General features: G+C 41.3%; 2 protein-coding genes across 3 annotated transcripts; both read right to left on the bottom strand.

Moving 5' to 3' along the window:
* Positions 1–983: 983 nt before the first annotated feature.
* LOC307045707 (gamma-aminobutyric acid receptor-associated protein-like 1) lies at positions 984–5,201 on the bottom strand. Its single transcript, XM_079691575.1, has 5 exons — positions 5,014–5,201; positions 3,325–3,414; positions 3,033–3,111; positions 2,167–2,285; positions 984–1,452 (listed from the first exon to the last, which is right to left on the bottom strand). Exons 2-5 carry the CDS (start codon positions 3,412–3,414, stop codon positions 1,387–1,389), a joined length of 354 nt encoding a protein of 117 aa, XP_079547701.1. The 5' UTR covers positions 5,014–5,201; the 3' UTR covers positions 984–1,386.
* A 436-nt stretch (positions 5,202–5,637) lies between these two features.
* On the bottom strand, positions 5,638–18,260 carry arhgef5 (Rho guanine nucleotide exchange factor (GEF) 5). 2 transcript variants are annotated; one of them, XM_079691572.1, is made up of 15 exons: positions 17,621–18,260; positions 12,412–16,071; positions 11,717–11,762; positions 11,227–11,276; positions 10,113–10,468; positions 8,941–9,101; positions 8,661–8,813; positions 8,444–8,573; positions 8,248–8,322; positions 8,047–8,136; positions 7,545–7,687; positions 7,257–7,400; positions 7,059–7,129; positions 6,503–6,607; positions 5,638–6,370 (listed from the first exon to the last, which is right to left on the bottom strand). In XM_079691572.1, exons 2-15 carry the CDS (start codon positions 16,052–16,054, stop codon positions 6,228–6,230), a joined length of 5,310 nt encoding a protein of 1,769 aa, XP_079547698.1. In that variant the 5' UTR covers positions 16,055–16,071; positions 17,621–18,260; the 3' UTR covers positions 5,638–6,227. The 2 variants fall into 2 exon arrangements, with proteins under 2 accessions (XP_079547698.1, XP_079547699.1); XM_079691573.1 differs by having other exon boundaries at positions 13,045–16,071; positions 17,621–18,255.
* Positions 18,261–18,973: the final 713 nt, after the last annotated feature.

The following is an 18,973-nucleotide window of genomic DNA, read 5'->3' as shown; positions in this document are numbered from 1 at the left end:
TCTGCAATAGGTAAGCAGCTTGGTGTGAAGAAATCAACTGTGGGAGCAATTATTAGAAAATGGAAGACATACAAGACCACTGATAATCTCCCTCGATCTGGGGCTCCACGCAAGATCTCACCCCGTGGGGTCAAAATGATCACAAGAACGGTGAGCAAAAATCCCAGAACCACACGGGGGGACCTAGTCAATGACCTGCAGAGAGTTGGGACCAAAGTAACAAAGGCTTCCATCAGTAACGCTGCCAGGGACTCAAATCCTGCAGTGCCAGACGTGTCCCCCTGCTTAAGCCAGTACATGTCCAGGCCCGTCTGAAGTTTGCTAGAGAGCATTTAGATGATCCAGAAGAGGATTGGGAGAATGTCATATGGTCAGATGAAACCAAAATAGAACTTTTTGGTAAAAACTCAACTAGACGTGTTTGGAGGAGAAAGAATGCTGAGTTGCATCCAAAGAACACCATACCTACTGTGAAACATGGGGGTGGAAACATCATGCTTTGGGGCTGTTTTTCTGCAAAGGGACCAGGACGACTGATCTGTGTAAAGGAAAGAATGAATGGGGCCATGTATTGTGAGATTTTGAGTGACAACCTCCTTCCATCAGCAAGGGCATTGAAGATGAAACGTGGCTGGGTCTTTCAGCATGACAATGATCCCAAACACACCGCCCAGGCAACGAAGGAGTGGCTTCGTAAGAAGCATTTCAAGGTCCTGGAGTGGCCTAGCCAGTCTCCAGATCCAGATGTGATTTTCTGGATTTTTTTTTCTCATTTTGTCTCTCATAGTTGAGGTATACCTAGGATGAAAATTACAGGCCTCTCATCTTTTTAAGTGGGAGAACTTGCACAATTGGTGGCTGACTAAATACTTTTTTTTAAAGTGTACAAGTGTTGTACTTACAAATAAATCATTTAAATATTTTTTTCCAATTGAAATCCAAACCGCAGACATTGCAGAATGACACACGTACAGAATCAGAAATGTATGCATTTTCATCTTTATTTCCCACAAAAGTTTATGATATTAATTTACAAAAAAACAACAAATATTTGCATTAAATACAGAGGACTGAGAAAGAATAAGAGAGATCCCTCAACCTAATTTCATTAACCTCCTTTTGCGATGCATTCATTCTTTCTAGTCAACATAACTTGAAGTGTACTCAAATGCATTAAGCTCACCCGGAAATACTGACGACGGTAAACCCTACCAGCGACAACGTCTGCCCTGTGCCAAGCCTTTCTTTCACCATGTAGTTACTTATCAAAACTAATATAGAGAATAATAGTGGTGTGAAGCATTACAAACAGCCTTAACTCTTTATTTCTCAGACAGCCTCGTTTTCTCTCTCTCTCTCTCTCTTTCTCCAGTCTTTTGTCCTCACTCAGGCACCGTACACACTCTCATTACTGTAGGTCATGTAGAGAAACAGGTCCTCTTCATGGTGCTCCTGGGACACAAAACAAGAAAGGGGAAAATAAATAATTCAGCCTGACAATGGTACTTAAGAATGCACACTAACTAACACACTCAACATAACCTCATTGATTATTTAAAGCTTATTAGAAAATGCATATTCTATTGACCTGTATATAGACTTTTTGCACAAATCTTTATTTTGTATTTCATTCTATATGTTGCATTGTTGGAGGAGCTCAGGTCAGAAGAATTTCATTGCCATTTCTACACTGTAGCTTTTTTGCATATGACAGTAAAACCTTTGAATCTTGAATATGCACTTTCTTTTTTTAATTCACCCCAAATTTGAGTTGACTGATCAAAGTGTAGTCAAAAAGCTTTTTTCTGGCACCCAGAAAACTTGAATTATGATCAGGTCCGAATTTTCTCTTATTGTGCAAGAGGGTTACTGGCAGGCTCAACGTGACATCAAGTCTCAGCAGATCTATTTAGCATGGAAAACAGTTTCAGTTTGTGTGTGTGTGTGTGTGTGTGTGTGTGTGTGTGTGTGTGTGTGTGTGTGTGTGTGTGTGTGTGTGTGTGTGTGTGTGTGTGTGTGTGTGTGTGTGTGTGTGTGTGTGTGTGTGTGTGTGTGTGTGTGTGTGTGTGTGTGTGTGTGTGTGTGTGTGTGTGTGTGTGTGTGTGTGTGTGTGTGTGTGTGTTGGGGAAGCTCCTTGTAAACATGTGTGTGGACGGGTACAGTTACCTCATATACAGCAGAGAGTGGGGAGCTGGATGGGGGAAGGGAGTTGTTGACGAAGAAGAAGAGTGCCTCCTCTGGTCTCAAAGACACGCGCTGACGGATCAGGAAGCACAACTGGCCCACTAAGAAAAGGAAGAAGAGAAAGAGGTCAGCAAGGGTCTCACTCAGTAGTTTCATTTCACATAAAGAGGAAGAAAACAGACGACTCGACAAAATGACCAGTACACTCAGTCTTCTGACCAAAAAACTAAAAACAGGAATACTGCCAAGAGAAATCAAGACGTTAAATTCAATCAGAAAGACAAAAAAGCTAAAATACCTTATTATGCAGTGACACTATCAGGCTGAATCATGAACAGTTTCCCTTAGTGCACCTATCAGATTTTCACAGCAAGACATTTTGACTTGTAGCATGAGACACAGATGGAATTATAACATTAACTATGGATTACTTCTCAGTAAAAGCGCAAGGGGATGAGATATTTAATCCTCACAATAAGATGAATGTGTTGTGCTATCATGGTAGAGAAGAGAAATATAGAGCGTGATTAAAAATACGGGATCTCACACTTATTTATCCCCCTTATGGTTTATGATACCCTTTATTTAGGAATGATTGATGTTTTTTGTGTTACTTCTTGACCATATGCAATGTCAATTTTTTTGGTATGTTGCAGTGCGGGTTTTAAGCATACACCTATGAAATCACCTGTGCTGAGTGTTTACTAAAAAAAAAGCTTTTATACATTTATGTGACCACCAAAACTGAAATGTATCCCCTCAAAGAGCTCGTGATTGCTGGATGTGATGAGTCATCTGAGAGATTTAACTGGGATTTTGAAAATGTTGCATGTATTTGTGTGTTTCACCTGTTAAATCTGAGGGCACCAGGTATTTCTTCTTGTCCAGTTCAGGGGCGCGTGACCTCGGGGACTTCTCCACAATGATCTGGTTAAATAGAGCCAAAAGTAATCAGCCATATTCCAAAATCTAAGCAACAACAAATACATTCATACTAATTTACAGTTGCAATCTGTTTAAGAATTCATATACTTATTATTTTATTAGGATAACCGGCTTTAAATAGAGATCTTGGTTATTTTGCTGTACAAACATAACACCTCCTAACCTAGTTTAACTGATTGAACAGATCATACTGACCGGTATCTTGTCAGGATGCTTGGTCCGGACCCTCTCTCCCTCTGCTCTCCTCACCTCTAGAGGTACTGAGCGCTGGTACTGACTGCCCATCTGTAAACAACAAGGCAACAAACACAAGAAAACATGAATTCCCTCACAATGGCATTATTTACAAAGAATACAGAGCAATGGCTGACGTCACCAATCAGTGTATTCAGTCAACAAGTGATATGACCGCGTAAAGAGCACAGCATTGTTTGATGAATGATGACATCGGGCTTGGTTTAATCACGTGTTTTGAGGAGGTCACATTAGGGGGGTGTACTTCTACCTCTTTGATATCTTTGAGCTTACTATTGTTTTCAAATGCGTTAAGGGTTAATCAGTTAATTGCTGAGGCATCAATTTGAAAATGTACCTTGAATTTGTTAAGCTATTAGTCAAAGGAAAACAATATATATATATCTCTTCATCAATTTAGAAACAATCTCTGAATTCAGTTTCTCAATTGAGAGTGTTTGCTGCTTTTATTTTTCATATATCAATTAGAATTGTATCATTTTAAGTCTTTGGTGTTTTGGTCAAACAAAACTAAACATTTGAAGACAGATTGAATATGCCCATCAATATTTTCATCCAAACCGTACTGTCATAAATGGGAACCCTTGTAAACCCAATAACAATAGTGCTCTTCAGAGGTGGTACTCTGATCTTTTATCTAAGTAAAAGTAGCAATACTAAATTGGAAAAACACTGTGTTACAAGTAAGTCCTGTAGTCAAAATTCTCCATTACAAGTCAATCCTACATTCTAAAGTAGAAGTACAGAGTCATTATCAAGAGAAAATGTACATAAAGGATCAAAAGCAAAAGTAGTAATTCTGGAGAAAAAAGTCCTCCAAATGTGATATATTATATATATATATGACATTATGACATTGTTCAAATTGTTGCACCAAGCCACATTTTGTAATATATTGTATCATTTTACTTTTTTCTGACTTGAAAAGTTAGTCCAGTAGTTTGCATTTTAGAGATGGATTAAGTTGAAAGTGTATTACGTTTTTGTTTTTTTAGGAAAAATGTTCACATTTTCAAAGTTACTAAACTTGTGTTAATAAATGTATTGAAGTCAAATTACATTATGTAAATATTCAAGTAAAGAACAAGTACTTCGAAATTGTACTTGAGTAAATATACTTCGCTTCTTTCCACAACTGGTGCTCTTACATAACAAGAACCCCAACTATCCGCCACTGTGTACAACCTACATTAAGCTAGGTGTGGGTGGAGGAAACAGCAGAATCGTGGCAGAGGCTGAAGAAACTGCACACTGCGTCGAGTAATAATCATTTTTAACTGAATATTGAAAAATTAAACAATCATAGCTTTCTCCCTATATTTGTAATATTCAGATTGTTGAGGTCACGATGTCAGTGTCTGCTATCAGGGTTGTTTTGGTCATCGTGAATTGAGGCCACGTCACTGATCAGCTGACTCCTGTATTACAATAACATAACCAAACTAACAAAGCAGATCGTTGGGATCGACTATGTGACAACGTCTCTTCATATTTGTGTGTAATTTGTGTTTTTTATTTGCTAACTGAATACGAAATCAACCGTTTGCTGTGCTATATAGCTATCAATGCTAACAGCTGCAGCTAACGCATCGAAGAAGACGTTAGCTGCAGCTGTTACTGTTCACATACCTTGCAAAAAGACACACACAGGTTTCACTAAAAACACGATCAATCCAGATTCACTTTGCTGTTTCCTTAGGTCTTCAAGTCTCTAAATGATTGGATTAAGAAACGGTCATAACGCACAGAAATGCTATGGATACCAAAGATGTCGACCGGTCTGCTCCTATTCTCCTGAACGAAAACAACAACAAATACTGCAGGGTACGCCCACCAACGATATGACCAATCAGAGACGAGTGCGTTGATTGACAGTGGGAGTGTCCGTTTAGAGGACGGCAACGGTGCGTTTATTGGATGACTACTGTAGTCCCGCCTTCTAATTGACGGCAGAAATAAGCAATAGCAAAAACTTGAAAATGGGCCAGGCCGATTTAGTGGTCACGCCCCAGCCAGGCTACGTGCATTATCTGTACTGTTCTCTTTCTTCTGTAAACAGCTTGTTCAGACTGTTCTCTGCATTTTAGCCTAGGGTCAAAAATATGCCAGTAATCAAGTTAATCCAGAACAAGGTTTCTTGTGAATTTACAACAATGCTGCTGGTGGTGTAAAATGTGTAGCCTACCAGCTTTGTCCAAAACAACTAGCTTTCATGATGAAGACAATAATCCACAGCTCTCTTATTAAAGCATATACTTTTCCAAACGTGATTTTATTCCTCCAATATGAATTATTATGAAATGTCCTCACCGTGTTATCTCTGTACATCTATGAATAGTCTAATACATTTTTGCATGATTTCTGCTAGGTCACCTTCATGTAGAGGCCAACTTTCTTAACAGAAATGCAACATACACTCAACTCTTTGTTCTCTTCAATATACACAAATAATAAATCAAACACAGCATTTCTTTGAAAAAAGAAAGAAGGTGATTTCTTTTTTAAAGCATTTTCTCTTAAAACACCAGTCTGTATTGCCGCACACACTTGTTGGTACTGTAGATAAAAGTCAATACAGTTACAATGTGCTAAATGTCTTTCAGGCAGGCCTCAGCATGTGCATTGAAGTCAATATCTTGTTCCCGCTGAGTAAATCAAATGAGACCCAAAATGATATGGAGATGCATTCTACAACTGTTCAGTTGCTGCACTTTAGAGAAAAAATACAATGGCAGAAAAGCCCATCAGTAGCACTGAGTGTCCATAATAATTTCCAGCTACTCAAAGTCCTCTCCTTTGCGATTTATTCCAGGACGTCCCCTTGTCCAGTCCGAGTGTCCTGTTCAAACGGCAGCTGTGGCTGTTGTCAGTTTGATGGCATCTGAAAGGTTGCGTTGCCGGATATTAGAGTTGGTTATGGTTTCCAAATGTGAACCTGGCACCCATCCACGATGCCGATCGGACAGTCTGGTCCCCTCTACCCAATCTGTTAGGAAAAAAGGATCCAACAAAAAGTTAATTATTGTCTATTCTCTAATAATACAAGGCTGCACATATTGCACGAGTGAACCGTTTTTAAGGGAATGATGGGGGAAGTTAGATAGTGAAATAGTCTTACGGTCACTGCTTTGTTGATGCACTAGAATGATGTCAGCTTTTTCCAACGAAAGCTCATCAGGCTGATGACCAACAATAGCCCGGATACACTGCATCTGTGTAAAATCTGTATGGACACGAGGAGAGAAGTCAGACCTACAATCAACAACTGGGCCTGCAAAACTTGCGCTGCACTGACATTTTCCCCACTCTACTGTTATATTTATTTGTTATTAGCACATAGATTTTCATGGTATCATGTTATGCCGACATTATATAAATACATACTGTCCGCCATTTTGATTCAGTCTCTGAATGTAAGTTTAAATTAGTTAAAATTCAAAACAATGTCAATATTTTTGCTAAAAAAATACAACAAAAATCTACACTTAGTTTATTTTCATGTGACAACGCACTCACTGCCGAGGATGCTAAATGATGTGTTTGTAATCTAAATGTAAAAGTCTCAATCACATTGAGTGTTTTTAATCAGGGAATGAGGTAGGAAGGAATTTAAGACAGAGCTTTTGAAAAAAAAGTGAGCTTTGCAATGTCTAAACCAAGTAGCATAGCTTCACCTTCTGCAGCAGAAAAGTCTATTTCAGGATGAGGCCGGGAGAGAGCTGATATCCAACGTAGCTTATCACTCCTGAAGGTAGAAAAAGCAAAGAAGGTAGAAAAAGCAAAGATGGGTGAGTCTTCTTCCATGTTTATGTTAACTTGATGACATGAGGACTGATATGTAGACATTCCCTGCCACTGTTTTAGTCTCTTACTCTTTGTCTGTCCGCACCAGAAGGGCTCTGTTTGTCATGTGCAGCCGGAACAGGTTCTTCTGGAGGGTGTGCAGTTTGACACGACAGTTCTCAGCACGCAGGTCCGATACGGGAGAGTGGTCTATAACTGTGAACCTTCCCCCTCTGGAAGCAGAAAAGAGAAATTAGATGGCGGAAGGACTGACTGTGATAAGATTGAAGAAATGATAAAGGTCTGCGGATATGCAGGAAACAGGATGTAACAAGAGGTAAATGACCTATTTAACCATTACAGAATTGTTGACTCACTCTTTTTGAAGGGAAATCAGCAAATAGTCATTGAATAGGTGCACATAAATATTCCTCTCCGTTTCCTTTAGAGAGAAATCCATCAGCTCAGTGACCAGACCTTCACGCACCATCCTCCGAGACTGACTGATCAGAGGAAGAGTCTGTAACAACACAAACAAACAGGAAGTATTATAACTCAAGCTCCTTGTAGTCAGTTGTTTAATTGTCGTTCATCAAACCATGACTGTTGATTTCAATTGAGCTTTTTCGATGAGAAATAAGTTAACTCTATCCACTGATGAAGACCATGGTGCAGTTGAAAGCTAGTAAGTGACATACAATCATTTTGAGATAATTTTTATATTCCATAAAAAAATACTAAAAACCCAAGGAAATGACATTTGTATTGCTTGAAATTATGGGTGAAATAAATTATTTGATATGAAAAGAGTTTTAAAAAAACACGAAATCAGTCATTTGCAAACCTGATTAACAGCATGTTAATCACAATGTGACTTACCCTGCACTCAAAGCCCACTTTAGCACTGAGAGAGACCAGAGACTCAATGCTTTTCATCTGAGTGATGCTGTCGTTACTCTCTTGAATCAGCTAAGGAAGAGATATATGAAAGAGGCAGAGTTTTGTCACAAGGCAGTTCAAGATATCCAGGATCAAATGTAACATGTCCAACATGTGCACAGCATAGGTATATTTATGTACCTTCTCCAGAAGTTTCAAAGCTTTGATGGCCTGTGTTGCCTCTGCAGTACCAGGAGTTGTTCTCTTCACAATGTTCTGTGGAAAAGCAATGTGCGTGTGTTAAAGTCACATACAGGATTGAACATGTTGTGAACCATCAACATTGCTGTTAGAGAAATTCTCTCACACACACAAACAAACACACACACACACACACCTGGACCAGCAGCCTAATTCTTATGATCCTCTGGAAGGGGAGGACGAGGAAGGAACGAAGAGGAAGTCTCTGGCAAACAGGACTCCTCTCTAATTTCTCCACTATCCGTCTGAACCCTGGATTCTCCTCCCTGAAAGAAAAAGTGAAATTGAATGTCGAGACAGATACAAACCCTACAGCCTGTAGTTGAAAACAAAAGCTTGACTGAGTGTCTTACATGAGTCTCTGGTAGGTGGCGTCCTGATAGGACTGGTTGGTGAGGTAGGGCACATAAACCAATTTGAAGCGCTGACAGTGCCATGCGATGATATCACACACCGTGAAGTGAAAGGTATCAGATTCAACACGCTCCTCCAGCTTTGATAAAAAACTTTTTAAAAAAGACACAAATCATGAGTTAATTTCTTCAACATATTTGTAATATCGTACCTGCACATCACAAGTAGTTTCGATAATATTCAGATACAGAACTATAAATAATGTTAAACATTTCTGACCTGTGGCTGATGGCTCGAACATCAGCGAGCCGGGAGAAGAGCCAGTTCCTATCCTGAGAGGCTAACAGCGTCCCTAACTGTTTGGACTTGACAAAATGTTCAACAACAATGTCCAAACTCCGGCAGTATGAGGCCTCCGAGGTCACCACTTCAAATCTCACCTAGAAGGGAAATACATTTAAAAAAAATATCAAAACGTTGAGTAAGAGCCGACTAGGTAAATCATATCGCTAATAAGCAGTGTCAGCTCTCTGAAGGCTGGGGCATTTTGACAAGGATGTGACTAAGTAGGGAGGTAGGTTACGCAATGAGAAGAAGAGTTCAAGCCCAGACAGAGGAAAACAACCATAATGCCAGAGAAACACACTTGCACATTCAGTAAGACACTCCTTTGCCAAAAATAAAGTGGATCACTTTGAGGGGTATTCTGAAATGATGCAAGCACGAATATTTCACGTGAATTTTGTAGTGTGAGAGGTTGGTGGATCAAAGAGAATGGCAGAGTAGTGTCATTTCCCAGAAGTTAAAATGAAATACAACAGACATCATACCTTGTAAACGAAAGTTACAAGTGAGCTGATGAGTCTTTAAAACTAGAACTGACTATTGACACAGATTGTTAACCTGATTTTTAGCTACACATGTAGCTGCTCTGGTCAAAGGATACAATCTAATCAAAATCCTTTACAGATTAAGGAAGAAAAACTGTTGGTAAAGTGACGATAATGAACTATATTAAATTAAATGCTTTGGAACGCCCTGCCTGGAGAAAGAAGGCTTGCAAAATCAGTGACTTTACCAAAATCACTTCTTTTTTAATTTGTATTTATTTGTAAAAAGTGTTGTCCTGCTCTTGGCCTTGCTTTCTTGGCCTTGTATTTTCTTATGAGTATCCTGATTTTGCTTTTCCTTCGTTAAAAGGTGCCATATATTGAAAGTCTCTTGTGGGTGATCTTCTCTTGCCTTGAGCGTTCTGACTGAGATGGGAACCTTGATCCAGTCTCTTTCCAAAGAAACACAAATGCATGTCTTGGCTGGAATGAAAATCCCTGCCTGAAGTTACTGGCACGATGTCCTTCTCAATAAAAATGTAGGGCAAAACCCTCCCTTCAAGGAAACATTCTGCCACAAAATAGTGACTAAACTTTCAAATGCAGAGTAAGATTAGTTACCTCCTGTAGTCGTCTCTCGTCATCTGTGAGCTCCACCAGCTCAACGCTGTTCCTGACGCCCGGCAGCTCCCTCCACAGAGAGGCCGACTGAGACGACGACTGAGAGAGCGAGACGGAGAGACGAGGGGAGGAAGGCCTGCCTTCAATCTTCGGGGGCTCAGGAAGAGGCAAGCTTTGGACACTGGTGATGGAGTTTGAGTGGGACAAGGAGTGGGGATGCGGGACAGAAGGTAGGGGAGGAAGGGGTCTGCGGGCAGGAGGTGGGGAGGGAGGAGGGACGCCATCGGAGCGAGCCTGGCGCAGGATCTCAATGTTCTGGGCCGCCTCGTTGTACTGCTGGTATAACTGGGCCGCATCTGGGAGAAAGAGAGGATGTGAGACAGAGAAAAAAGCAGAAGAGAAGAGGGCACAATAGAGACAGAAAGAGAACAAAATGGAAGAAAAGAAGATAAATGCTTTAGCCAAGAGGAGCTGTTTGCATTCAACATTCCTTTTACACGTACTTGTTGGAATGCAAATTTGCAGCAGCAGCTGTTTTCGCTTCAAGTGAAGAGAAACTAATACTAATACTTGCAGAAACCTGTCCCTGGCTTGCACAGACACATTTATAAACAGCACGTACGCACACACTCCTGCCCCATGTATCGCAATAAATATGAATCATAGGCTAAGCGACAAACTGCCATTTTAGAATAAAACTAATGATGAAATGGTGTTAACAGAAAACTGGTTTTCCTTTGATTTTTGAATTTCATTTTCGTTCTAAGGCGACATGTTTAGGGTAAGTGATAAACAGTTAGTGAGCCTGCATTCACAAACAGAGATGAATCACACCAACTGAAGGGAAATGCTCAACTGCGTCATGCTTTTCCCCAACCACATCAGCCAGAAGAGATAACATCTGAAGACACGTCAATTTGCCGTGACCTTTTCTAATAATCAGTCTAAAAATGTAAGTTTGTGATAAAAAAGAAATAAGGGTAATTGAGAAAAGCAACAGCACAGTTATGAGATAGCAGTTAAGAAACATGTGTTTGATTGAGGTCCAAGGCAGACCATTGTAGTATTTTAAGCAGCATGACCTGATTGAAGAAAACATTTAAAAGATACTCACTGAAAATCTTTGAATTCCTTTTCCGTCTTTCGATTGTGTCCAAAACATTTCTACAGTGCAAAGAAAATAATGATAAGTTATTATCATGAAGACTGGTGGAAAGAAGTGACAAATTAAATATACAGAAAAAGTAGTGTACCATGGGATTCAGAATTTCAAATTTGAACCCATCCTAGTACTAGGAGCAGTGGGCAGCTATTGCACAGCGCCCGGGGAGCAATGTATTTGTATGCATGCTCCTTGTTTAAATAAATACATAACATTGACATAATTTAAATATATCATTGTGACTAAGTTTTTAATATCAGGGACACTTAATCCAAATTAAAACAATTGAACACATCTTGTGCACTACTGTAGATTAACACAGAGAGCGCGTGTGTGTGTGTGTGTGTGTGTGTGTGTGTGTGTGTGTGTGTGTGTGTGTGTGTGTGTGTGTGTGTGTGTGTGTGTGTGTGTGTGTGTGTGTGTGTGTGATTGTTTTACTTACCTCAGCTCCACTTCTCCCCAGCTTTTGCTTCGATCATCCTCATCATCTGGAATAAAAAAGTATCCATTTGTCGAAACGTTATACAACAGCATACTCATTGACTATGCTCCGATTCATTTACCACAAACTACAAGGACAATTTGGATGAATTAATTTAAAAAAAAAAGGTAATAAATTAAATAAATAATTAGTTCAGTTAGTATCCGTGCTTCAATAAGCTATAGAATAAGATTAGTTTGTTCCCATAAATCGAGCTTCTCGTGTCATGTCTCAAAGCAGAATCAACTCCAGCCTTATAGCTCATGCTTCTTATTTCCCTCCCTCTCCACCTCCACTTATCTCCGCCCACTACCTGAGCTCTAACCACAACACTGTGACGCAGTTTCCAGTTTCATGTAATGTAATGGGACCAGATCAGTGCACTGATGTTGTCTTTTAGCAGATGTCTACATTAGATGTGGGCTTGTTTAATGTGACGACAAAGTGTTGCAGGAAACTCTTAGACGGAAATGACTAGATTAAAGTCTCCCATCAAAGTCAGGAGGAAGAAACAAGTCTCTACAACATTTAAAAGATTCTCCGTGTGCAGTCTAGCCTGAAGCATTTTGATTGAATTGGATGATTTTTTTTTTTTTTTAAATGGTGAATGAGGACAAAAAGAGAATTAGTCTCCTTCCTCCATCTTCTGTCTTTACCTGTTGTAGAGAAAATTCTGGTTCTGCGATCCCTTCCATTCTCGTCATCTCTTCTTTCAGTGGTTTTACGGATTCCCCTTCGTCTCATTCGAGCCTGGGGACCCAAATCCCGAAAACTGCAGCTGCTCAGCTCAGCCCCCCCTGCCTTCTCGGTCTTTGCCACCGCCTCTCCCTCTCCATTACCCCCCTCACCTTCCTCTCCCACCTCCTCTACAGTAGCCCTCTCCTCAGGCCCCTCTCCCTGCCTTTCTTCTTCACTTTCCCTCATTTCCCCCATTCTGTCTTCCCCCTCTCTGGAGATATCCAGGAGGTCAGATTCAATATTATAATTAAGAATAGGGCAGCTGTTAGGCTTGTACAGCGTGTGGCTCACGGTTAAAAACATCTCCTCCTCCTTATCTCTGCTTTCCATATCATCTGGAATAACGTGATCCCCTGCCTCTTCCCTAATGATCACCTCTACTGCTGCCTTTTCTATCTGAATGTGATCAGATGGCTCAGTTACTATGTCCATACTGGGATCCAACTTCCCTTCTTTGTCTAACAATGTGTCACCATGAGTGTATGCAGTTAAGTCACCATGCATAGATGTGAACTGGTCAGCATGCATGTCGGCTTGGTCTTGCCCCATACCTCTCAACTCCTCCGACGGCTCTTCCTCCTCCAGCTCTGTCTCCGAGTGCTGTTCGTCCGTACTCAACTGGATAACAGGCACACGTGCGGTCCCTTGTCCAGCCTCCTCCTGCTGTTCCATGTCCTTGTTGTCCATCTCCGGCTGACTGACCCCTTGTTGTCCTGCTTCATCAATGGTATGTTCCTCCGAGTGTCCCAGGATCTCCCACAACACATTTTTAGCCCATTTAAGATGGGGGGCCTGGGAATGACGCTTGGGTTCCTCGGACATGCTCCATGCTCCGCTCATTCGGATCCGAATGGCCTCCACCTCTTCTGGAGTCATAGCTCCGGTGTTAATCCCTTCTAAGGTGGGTTGAATTTGTTCAAGATTCACCTGAGAACCAACGTTACCATAGGGATTACTGGGCACCTGCAAATCTAGCTCCTGCTCTTCTTCCACTCCTGCTTGATTTTTGCTTCTCCACTCTTGTAGGAGTTTTTCAGTCTGCGAGTCTCTTTTAACGGTCCCTATTTCTGCGTATGGGTGCTCTCCTTTGCTCTTTGTTTCCCCTCCAGTCTCTCTGTGTCTGACATTCACTTCAGTTGTGTTGTTTGAGGCCGGCGTTTCCTCCCCTGCCACGTCACACTCCCCCTTCCTCTTTGCTTGCTGGTTGTTGACGACTGTTTTCTCATCACTTCTACTCGGATGCAACTCATCATCCTGTGTGGCCTCATCACGACTCTCCATATTTGGGTTGTGTCTTTCCTCCCCTCCCATGTGATCACCTTGTGACGGGGACTTTCTGGTGTTTGACCTGGGCAAAGTTTGCCCAATCACACAGAAGACATACTTTTGCTTCTTCTTCTCCTCCTCCTCGTCTTCATCCACCCCCTCCTCCTTTCCCACTGTACATCCCTTCTTATCTCCCCCCTCACGCATCTGGAGGGCATTATGTGAACTTTCCAAGAATTCTCGACAGTCTTCAAACTCCTCTTCTTCATCTTCCTCTCTCTCATCCTCGTCGTCTCCTCCGCTGGACAAGGTCACAAAGCCTTCCTCTCCTGACTGTATTCTGTCTCTCTCTCCGCTCCACCCTGTCTCACTATCTTTTTGGGCTCTGTCATTTCTCCCCCCCTCTTCCTCTCTGTCGCTGTCCCCTGTGTTATCTGTCACACTCTCTCCTTCTGGGTCTCTCCGCTGTCTTCCCTCTATCCCTCCATCACTGTCAGACATCCCTCTCTTATCTCTTTCTCTCCAGACTTCACCCACGTCCTCTCCATCTACATTAACACCCTCACTCCCCCTGTCCCCCCTGTTCCTACTCCTCCCTTCATTCCTTCCTCTATTACTGCTTTCTGGCAAGTATTTCTCACATGGTTCCTCTTTTACTCGCCGTCCCTCCCTTTCCCACTCAGCCTGTGACTCGAAATGTCCATCTTCATATCTCCTCCTCTCTTTCCCCCTTTGTCTGTCTTCTAACTCGTCCTTCCTATTCTTGTCCCCCTCTGGCTCTAACCACAGCCTTCTTTGCCCCTTCATATCTCCCCTGTCTCTCTCTTGTCTCTCACTTCTTGTTTGCCTGCTTTGACTTCTTCCAGCACCTGGGTTTCTTTGGTCTTCTGTGTCTCTGTCACTCTCTTTTCCTGACTCCTCATAACTGTCTCTGCCTCTCCTGTTTCTCTTATCACTGTCCATGTCGCTGCTCCACTCCCCGCTGCTCTGGGCTCGTGGGGGCACCCTAGGGTCCGTCTCATTCTGGGATCTACTTCTACTGCTGCTTGTCGCATCATCCCGTCTCGGATCAGCCTCTCTTTCCTTTGTTTCCCTGCCACGATCTATGTATCTGTCCTCCTTTCTCCTGTCATCCTTCAAGTCTCTCGCACTTTCTTTCCCTCTGTCTCCCTCCCGCTCCACTCTCCTGTCAGCCTCTCTGTATCTCTCTTTTTCCCCTCCCTTCCTCCTGGTTCGATCCGCTTCTCTGTCCCTGTATCTCTGCCTGTCCTCTTCCTTGTATCCTTGCCTGTCTTGATCTCTATCCCCCTGTTTTTTCCCGTTGTTGTCCCCCTCACTTCTGCTGTGTTGATATGTCAACTGCTGCCTGTCTTTGATCCTAACTCTCTCCTTCTTTCGCTCTCTCTCATCACTGTCTCCTTCACTCCTAGTGTCCCTCCTTCCCTCTCCCCTATCATAGGGTATTTCTCTCTCTCTTCTCCTGTGTGCAGAAGGCACCCTGACCTCCCTCTCTCCCGTGTTAGGCTCCAGCTTATCCCTTTTTCTAGCAGCATCCCTCTCTCTTCTGTCCCGTGAATTACCCCCTTCTCTTCTCCTGTCTTGAAAAACGACATCAGGCTCCGGATATCTTTTCATCTTTCGTGATCTATCATCTTCTACGGGTCTTCCTAAAGTGTTTGTTCCCTCTGCCTTTCCCCTGCTTCGGATATCATCTCTTTCCCTCTCCCTCTCTCTCTGCAGCGTCCTTTCTCTTTCTCTCTCCCGGTCATCTGGCTCTACTCTTCTCGGCCCATCTCTCTGCCTTCTTTCCTCCCTCTCTTTGTCCAACTCCACGGTGGGTGCCATTCCTCTGCCGCGACCTGGACTGCTTTTTCTCATCCGGGGAAAAGTGTCGCCTTTCTTCGTCCCCCTTTCTAGTTCTCTCAAACTCTCCTTCTCTAAATTTGACAAGGGCCTCCCATTTTTGCTTCTGTCGTCTTCCTGCCTCCTCACTCTTTCGGTCCTCTCTCTATCTCCCTCTCTTGGCCTTGGTGCAGGAGCTCGGTCTCTTTCAGAGTATTTATCTCTTGGATCCATATCTTTGTATCTCGTTTTGTCCCTCATTTTCTCGGCCTCTCGTTCTCTCCTCCTGTCTTCCTCCCGGTTGCCGTCTCTCTCTCTCTCCGACTGGGCAGTCATTGCTGGCCTTGGACTTGGATCGCGGGAGATTTTTCCACCTGGCTGAAGCTGGCGTTCAGATGTGTTGAGTTTAGTTAAAGTGTCAAAGGGCGTGCAGCTGGGCCTTTTAGTTCCCATTTTATTATTTGGAGAACCTAAAAGACAGCAACAGTCCACATCATCAATTAAGAAATCGACCTTTGAGAGTTAGATAACTTCAGGTATAGACAGATCAATGGAATTCAACTCAAATAAGCAACATGGTCTACAAATGTATAGGTAATGTCACAGAAGTTAGTACAAGTACTCTTAACCCTTCTGTTATCCTTGGGGTCAATTTGACCCCATTCAATGTTTAATGTATCTAATCAAATGGTTCACATTTTTTTTTTGCCTAGTATTTCATGACTTTTCCTAATTTAGTGAGGACTAATGGGTAAACATAAAATGAACATCTTCATTCTCATAGTTTGTACAGAAACACTTTTTTGGAAAACTATGACAATGAAGAGAGGTGATTGAAGGTGAGAAATGGTTGTATATGTATGTATAAATGTAAATGTAAGTTGGAATAACTTGCATAATGATTTAAAGGACAATCATTGATCAAGTAAGGGGTGGGAATTAATAAGCATTTGCTTCCTCCTGCTCCCTTTCGGACACATATGATTTATTATTATTAAGACTTTTTTTTGTTTTGTTGAATATATACATATTATCATGAATGTGGATAAATACTGTATTTTAATAATACGTTATTCTGTTTTTCACATTTTTTATTTGTTGCTTTTTTTTGTCCATTCGAAATAAAGATTGAAATGAAATGAACATGAAGATATTTTTTTAAATGTCCTGTACACACTTTGTACGCATCGGTTTTCCTTGTTTTAGTAGTATAAAACATGTCAAAATTGTACACATAGTTGTGTAGATTGTGTAGGATGATATTGAGGTGACTATTACATGCAAATGTATCATTGTAAAAAAAAGTAGTAGTAGTAGTAGTTATTGGTCCTTTGACAACATCAAAAAGATCTTACTTTAAAAAATTGTATTTCACTCAGTGAGATTTAATGGTGATTTATATATTTTTCGATTGTTACACAATAGGAATTCTGGATGTATAAAGGGGTCTGTGGGGGGGGGGGGGGGGAGGGGAGGTTGGGGTAATGTTTTATTTAAATGGTTATTTAGGTAGTCAACTAAGATACCTAAAGCTCCAGAGACATACATTTTGGTTAAAATGTGCAATATGATCATTGTCTTGAGTTTTAAACTACTGGAGTCAATTTGACCCCAGAGGATAAAGGGTGTAAAGTCAATCTGAGGATATACAGGAGTGTTAAAAACGAAATGTTCATTACTGCCCCATTTGACATATGCTGATAGCTGCCACAATGAAGCTGTGTTCTTTTACGTTATTTAGTCAAATTCAATAAATATGGCAGTGTTATACTTTTACAGTAGAACAGTATTTCCAGAAAAAAAAGGTGGCAGTCTCTTACAGTTCTCAAAGAATGCAGCACAGACTTGCAAAGCATAGCATACCAAGAGAAGTCTTTCAGAAAGTGAAGGCCTGTGACACATAGGCACGGCATGTAACATGTAAACCACAACGAAGCTGGACCTTACTCTAACTTTGCTCAAAACAGGAGCAAGTTAAAGAAGAAATGTCAATATAAAATTCATGATAAAGCCACTCACCTGAATGTAGTATCCTGGGGAGATCTGAGGTCTCCCCACTGAGTCCAGTTCAGCTCAAACGCATGGGATTGCACAACACACAATAAATGACAACTCACATTGTTTAGTTGACAATACAAATGTGCTCGAACTAATCAAAACTATATTTTTCTCTCAATACTGTGAATCTTGTGAAACACTTAATGTTTACGCCTGAGCTCTCCTTACTTTCCCCTGCTGTCTCTCTCTCTGTCTCTCCCCTCCTTCCTCAAATTCCCAAACAAGTCTGAACAGATTGACACTTATCTTTCCCCTCCTCCTTCTCTCTGTCTTGTCCTCCTCTCAGTGGTTGCAGCTGAACAGAAAGATCTCTAATAAATCAACTTAAAGTCTCTCCACTGCTTTAGTTATTTCCCCTCCCTTCTACTGTCGATGTGATCTCTTTTGTGGACCCCCCTGGCACATATAGCACATAACTCTCTCCTGCTCCATTTTTCTCTCGCGAAACACAGGAAGTACACCTCCTTGGTGTCTGTGTCTTGAAGCAGCGATTGGTTAATATGCAGTAGCCGGGTGTGTCTGAAGCAAACACACAGCCAGGTAAGGTACGGGCTGTGAACATACAAGAGAGAGTGGGGGAGGGGAAACAGAAAGTAAGGATTGAGAGGAGAGCACACAGTTTGGTGGAGAGCTCAGTGAGGCCTATAAAAAACATCCCTACATTCCCCTGAGAGGTAGTAAAGAGGGGAACGAAAGGGGAATACAAACACTAACTTATGATTTAAAACCAAAAAAACATTTAGAAGTCACAGAGGGAGAAACCAAGGGAGGGTCTTTAACAAGGGTGATCTGCGAATGGTCTGTTTAATAATGACTGATTTACTTTGTTGATTGATTGCTGATAAAATGTTTGGAGTACCACTACTTTTCCATTATCTTTACCAAATAAAAAAAGGACACCCAACTGATTGCTTTAACATTTACTTGTTTCTTTGTTTTGTGGCATTACTTTGACTTGGCCTTCATCAGATGTGTACGTCCTATGATTCAGATGTAGTACTCAGATGAATGCAAACTATAGCCTACTATATATTTAAATATATATATATATATTGGACCATTAACTAAGCTAAACTAAACTTCTATATGTATTCTATAATATGTTCTTTTTTGTTTATTAGCACTAGGCCAGGAGGTGCAAAGCTAATGTTGTTGCGCTTTAAAATACCGTAAAATGAACTGAATTCTCTAACTGTCTCCTCTCTCATAAAGTAGGGATATTAATATATGTTGAGGTTAAGAAGCCACACAGAAAATATGTTGCAATACAAACTAAAATATCTTTCCATTGATTTTTTCTTTTACTCTTTCTCA

This window comes from Notothenia rossii, assembly GCF_949606895.1.
Source record: "Notothenia rossii genome assembly, chromosome: 7".
NCBI classification, from domain to species: Eukaryota; Metazoa; Chordata; class Actinopteri; order Perciformes; family Nototheniidae; genus Notothenia; species Notothenia rossii.
The sequence above is the reverse complement of the archived record's forward strand: the minus strand, read 5'-3'. Positions and strand labels throughout refer to the sequence as shown.

What these genes read in the sequence shown, in the direction of transcription:
- LOC307045707 (XM_079691575.1), bottom strand. Translation starts at nt 3,414, where the DNA reads ATGGGCAGTCAGTACCAGCGCTCAGTACCTCTAGAGGTGAGGAGAGCA. An exon ending in AGCATCCTGACAAGATACCG is followed by an intron (nt 3,112 to 3,324) that starts GTCAGTATGATC and finishes CTATTTAACCAG; the next exon opens with ATCATTGTGGAGAAGTCCCC. An exon ending in CACTCTCTGCTGTATATGAG is followed by an intron (nt 1,453 to 2,166) that starts GTAACTGTACCC and finishes TTTGTGTCCCAG; the next exon opens with GAGCACCATGAAGAGGACCT.
- arhgef5 (XM_079691572.1), bottom strand. Translation starts at nt 16,054, where the DNA reads ATGGGAACTAAAAGGCCCAGCTGCACGCCCTTTGACACTTTAACTAAA. An exon ending in AAGGAATTCAAAGATTTTCA is followed by an intron (nt 10,469 to 11,226) that starts GTGAGTATCTTT and finishes TCTTTCTCCCAG; the next exon opens with ATGCGGCCCAGTTATACCAG. An exon ending in GTTCGAGCCATCAGCCACAG is followed by an intron (nt 8,814 to 8,940) that starts GTCAGAAATGTT and finishes TTTTTTAAAAAG; the next exon opens with TTTTTTATCAAAGCTGGAGG.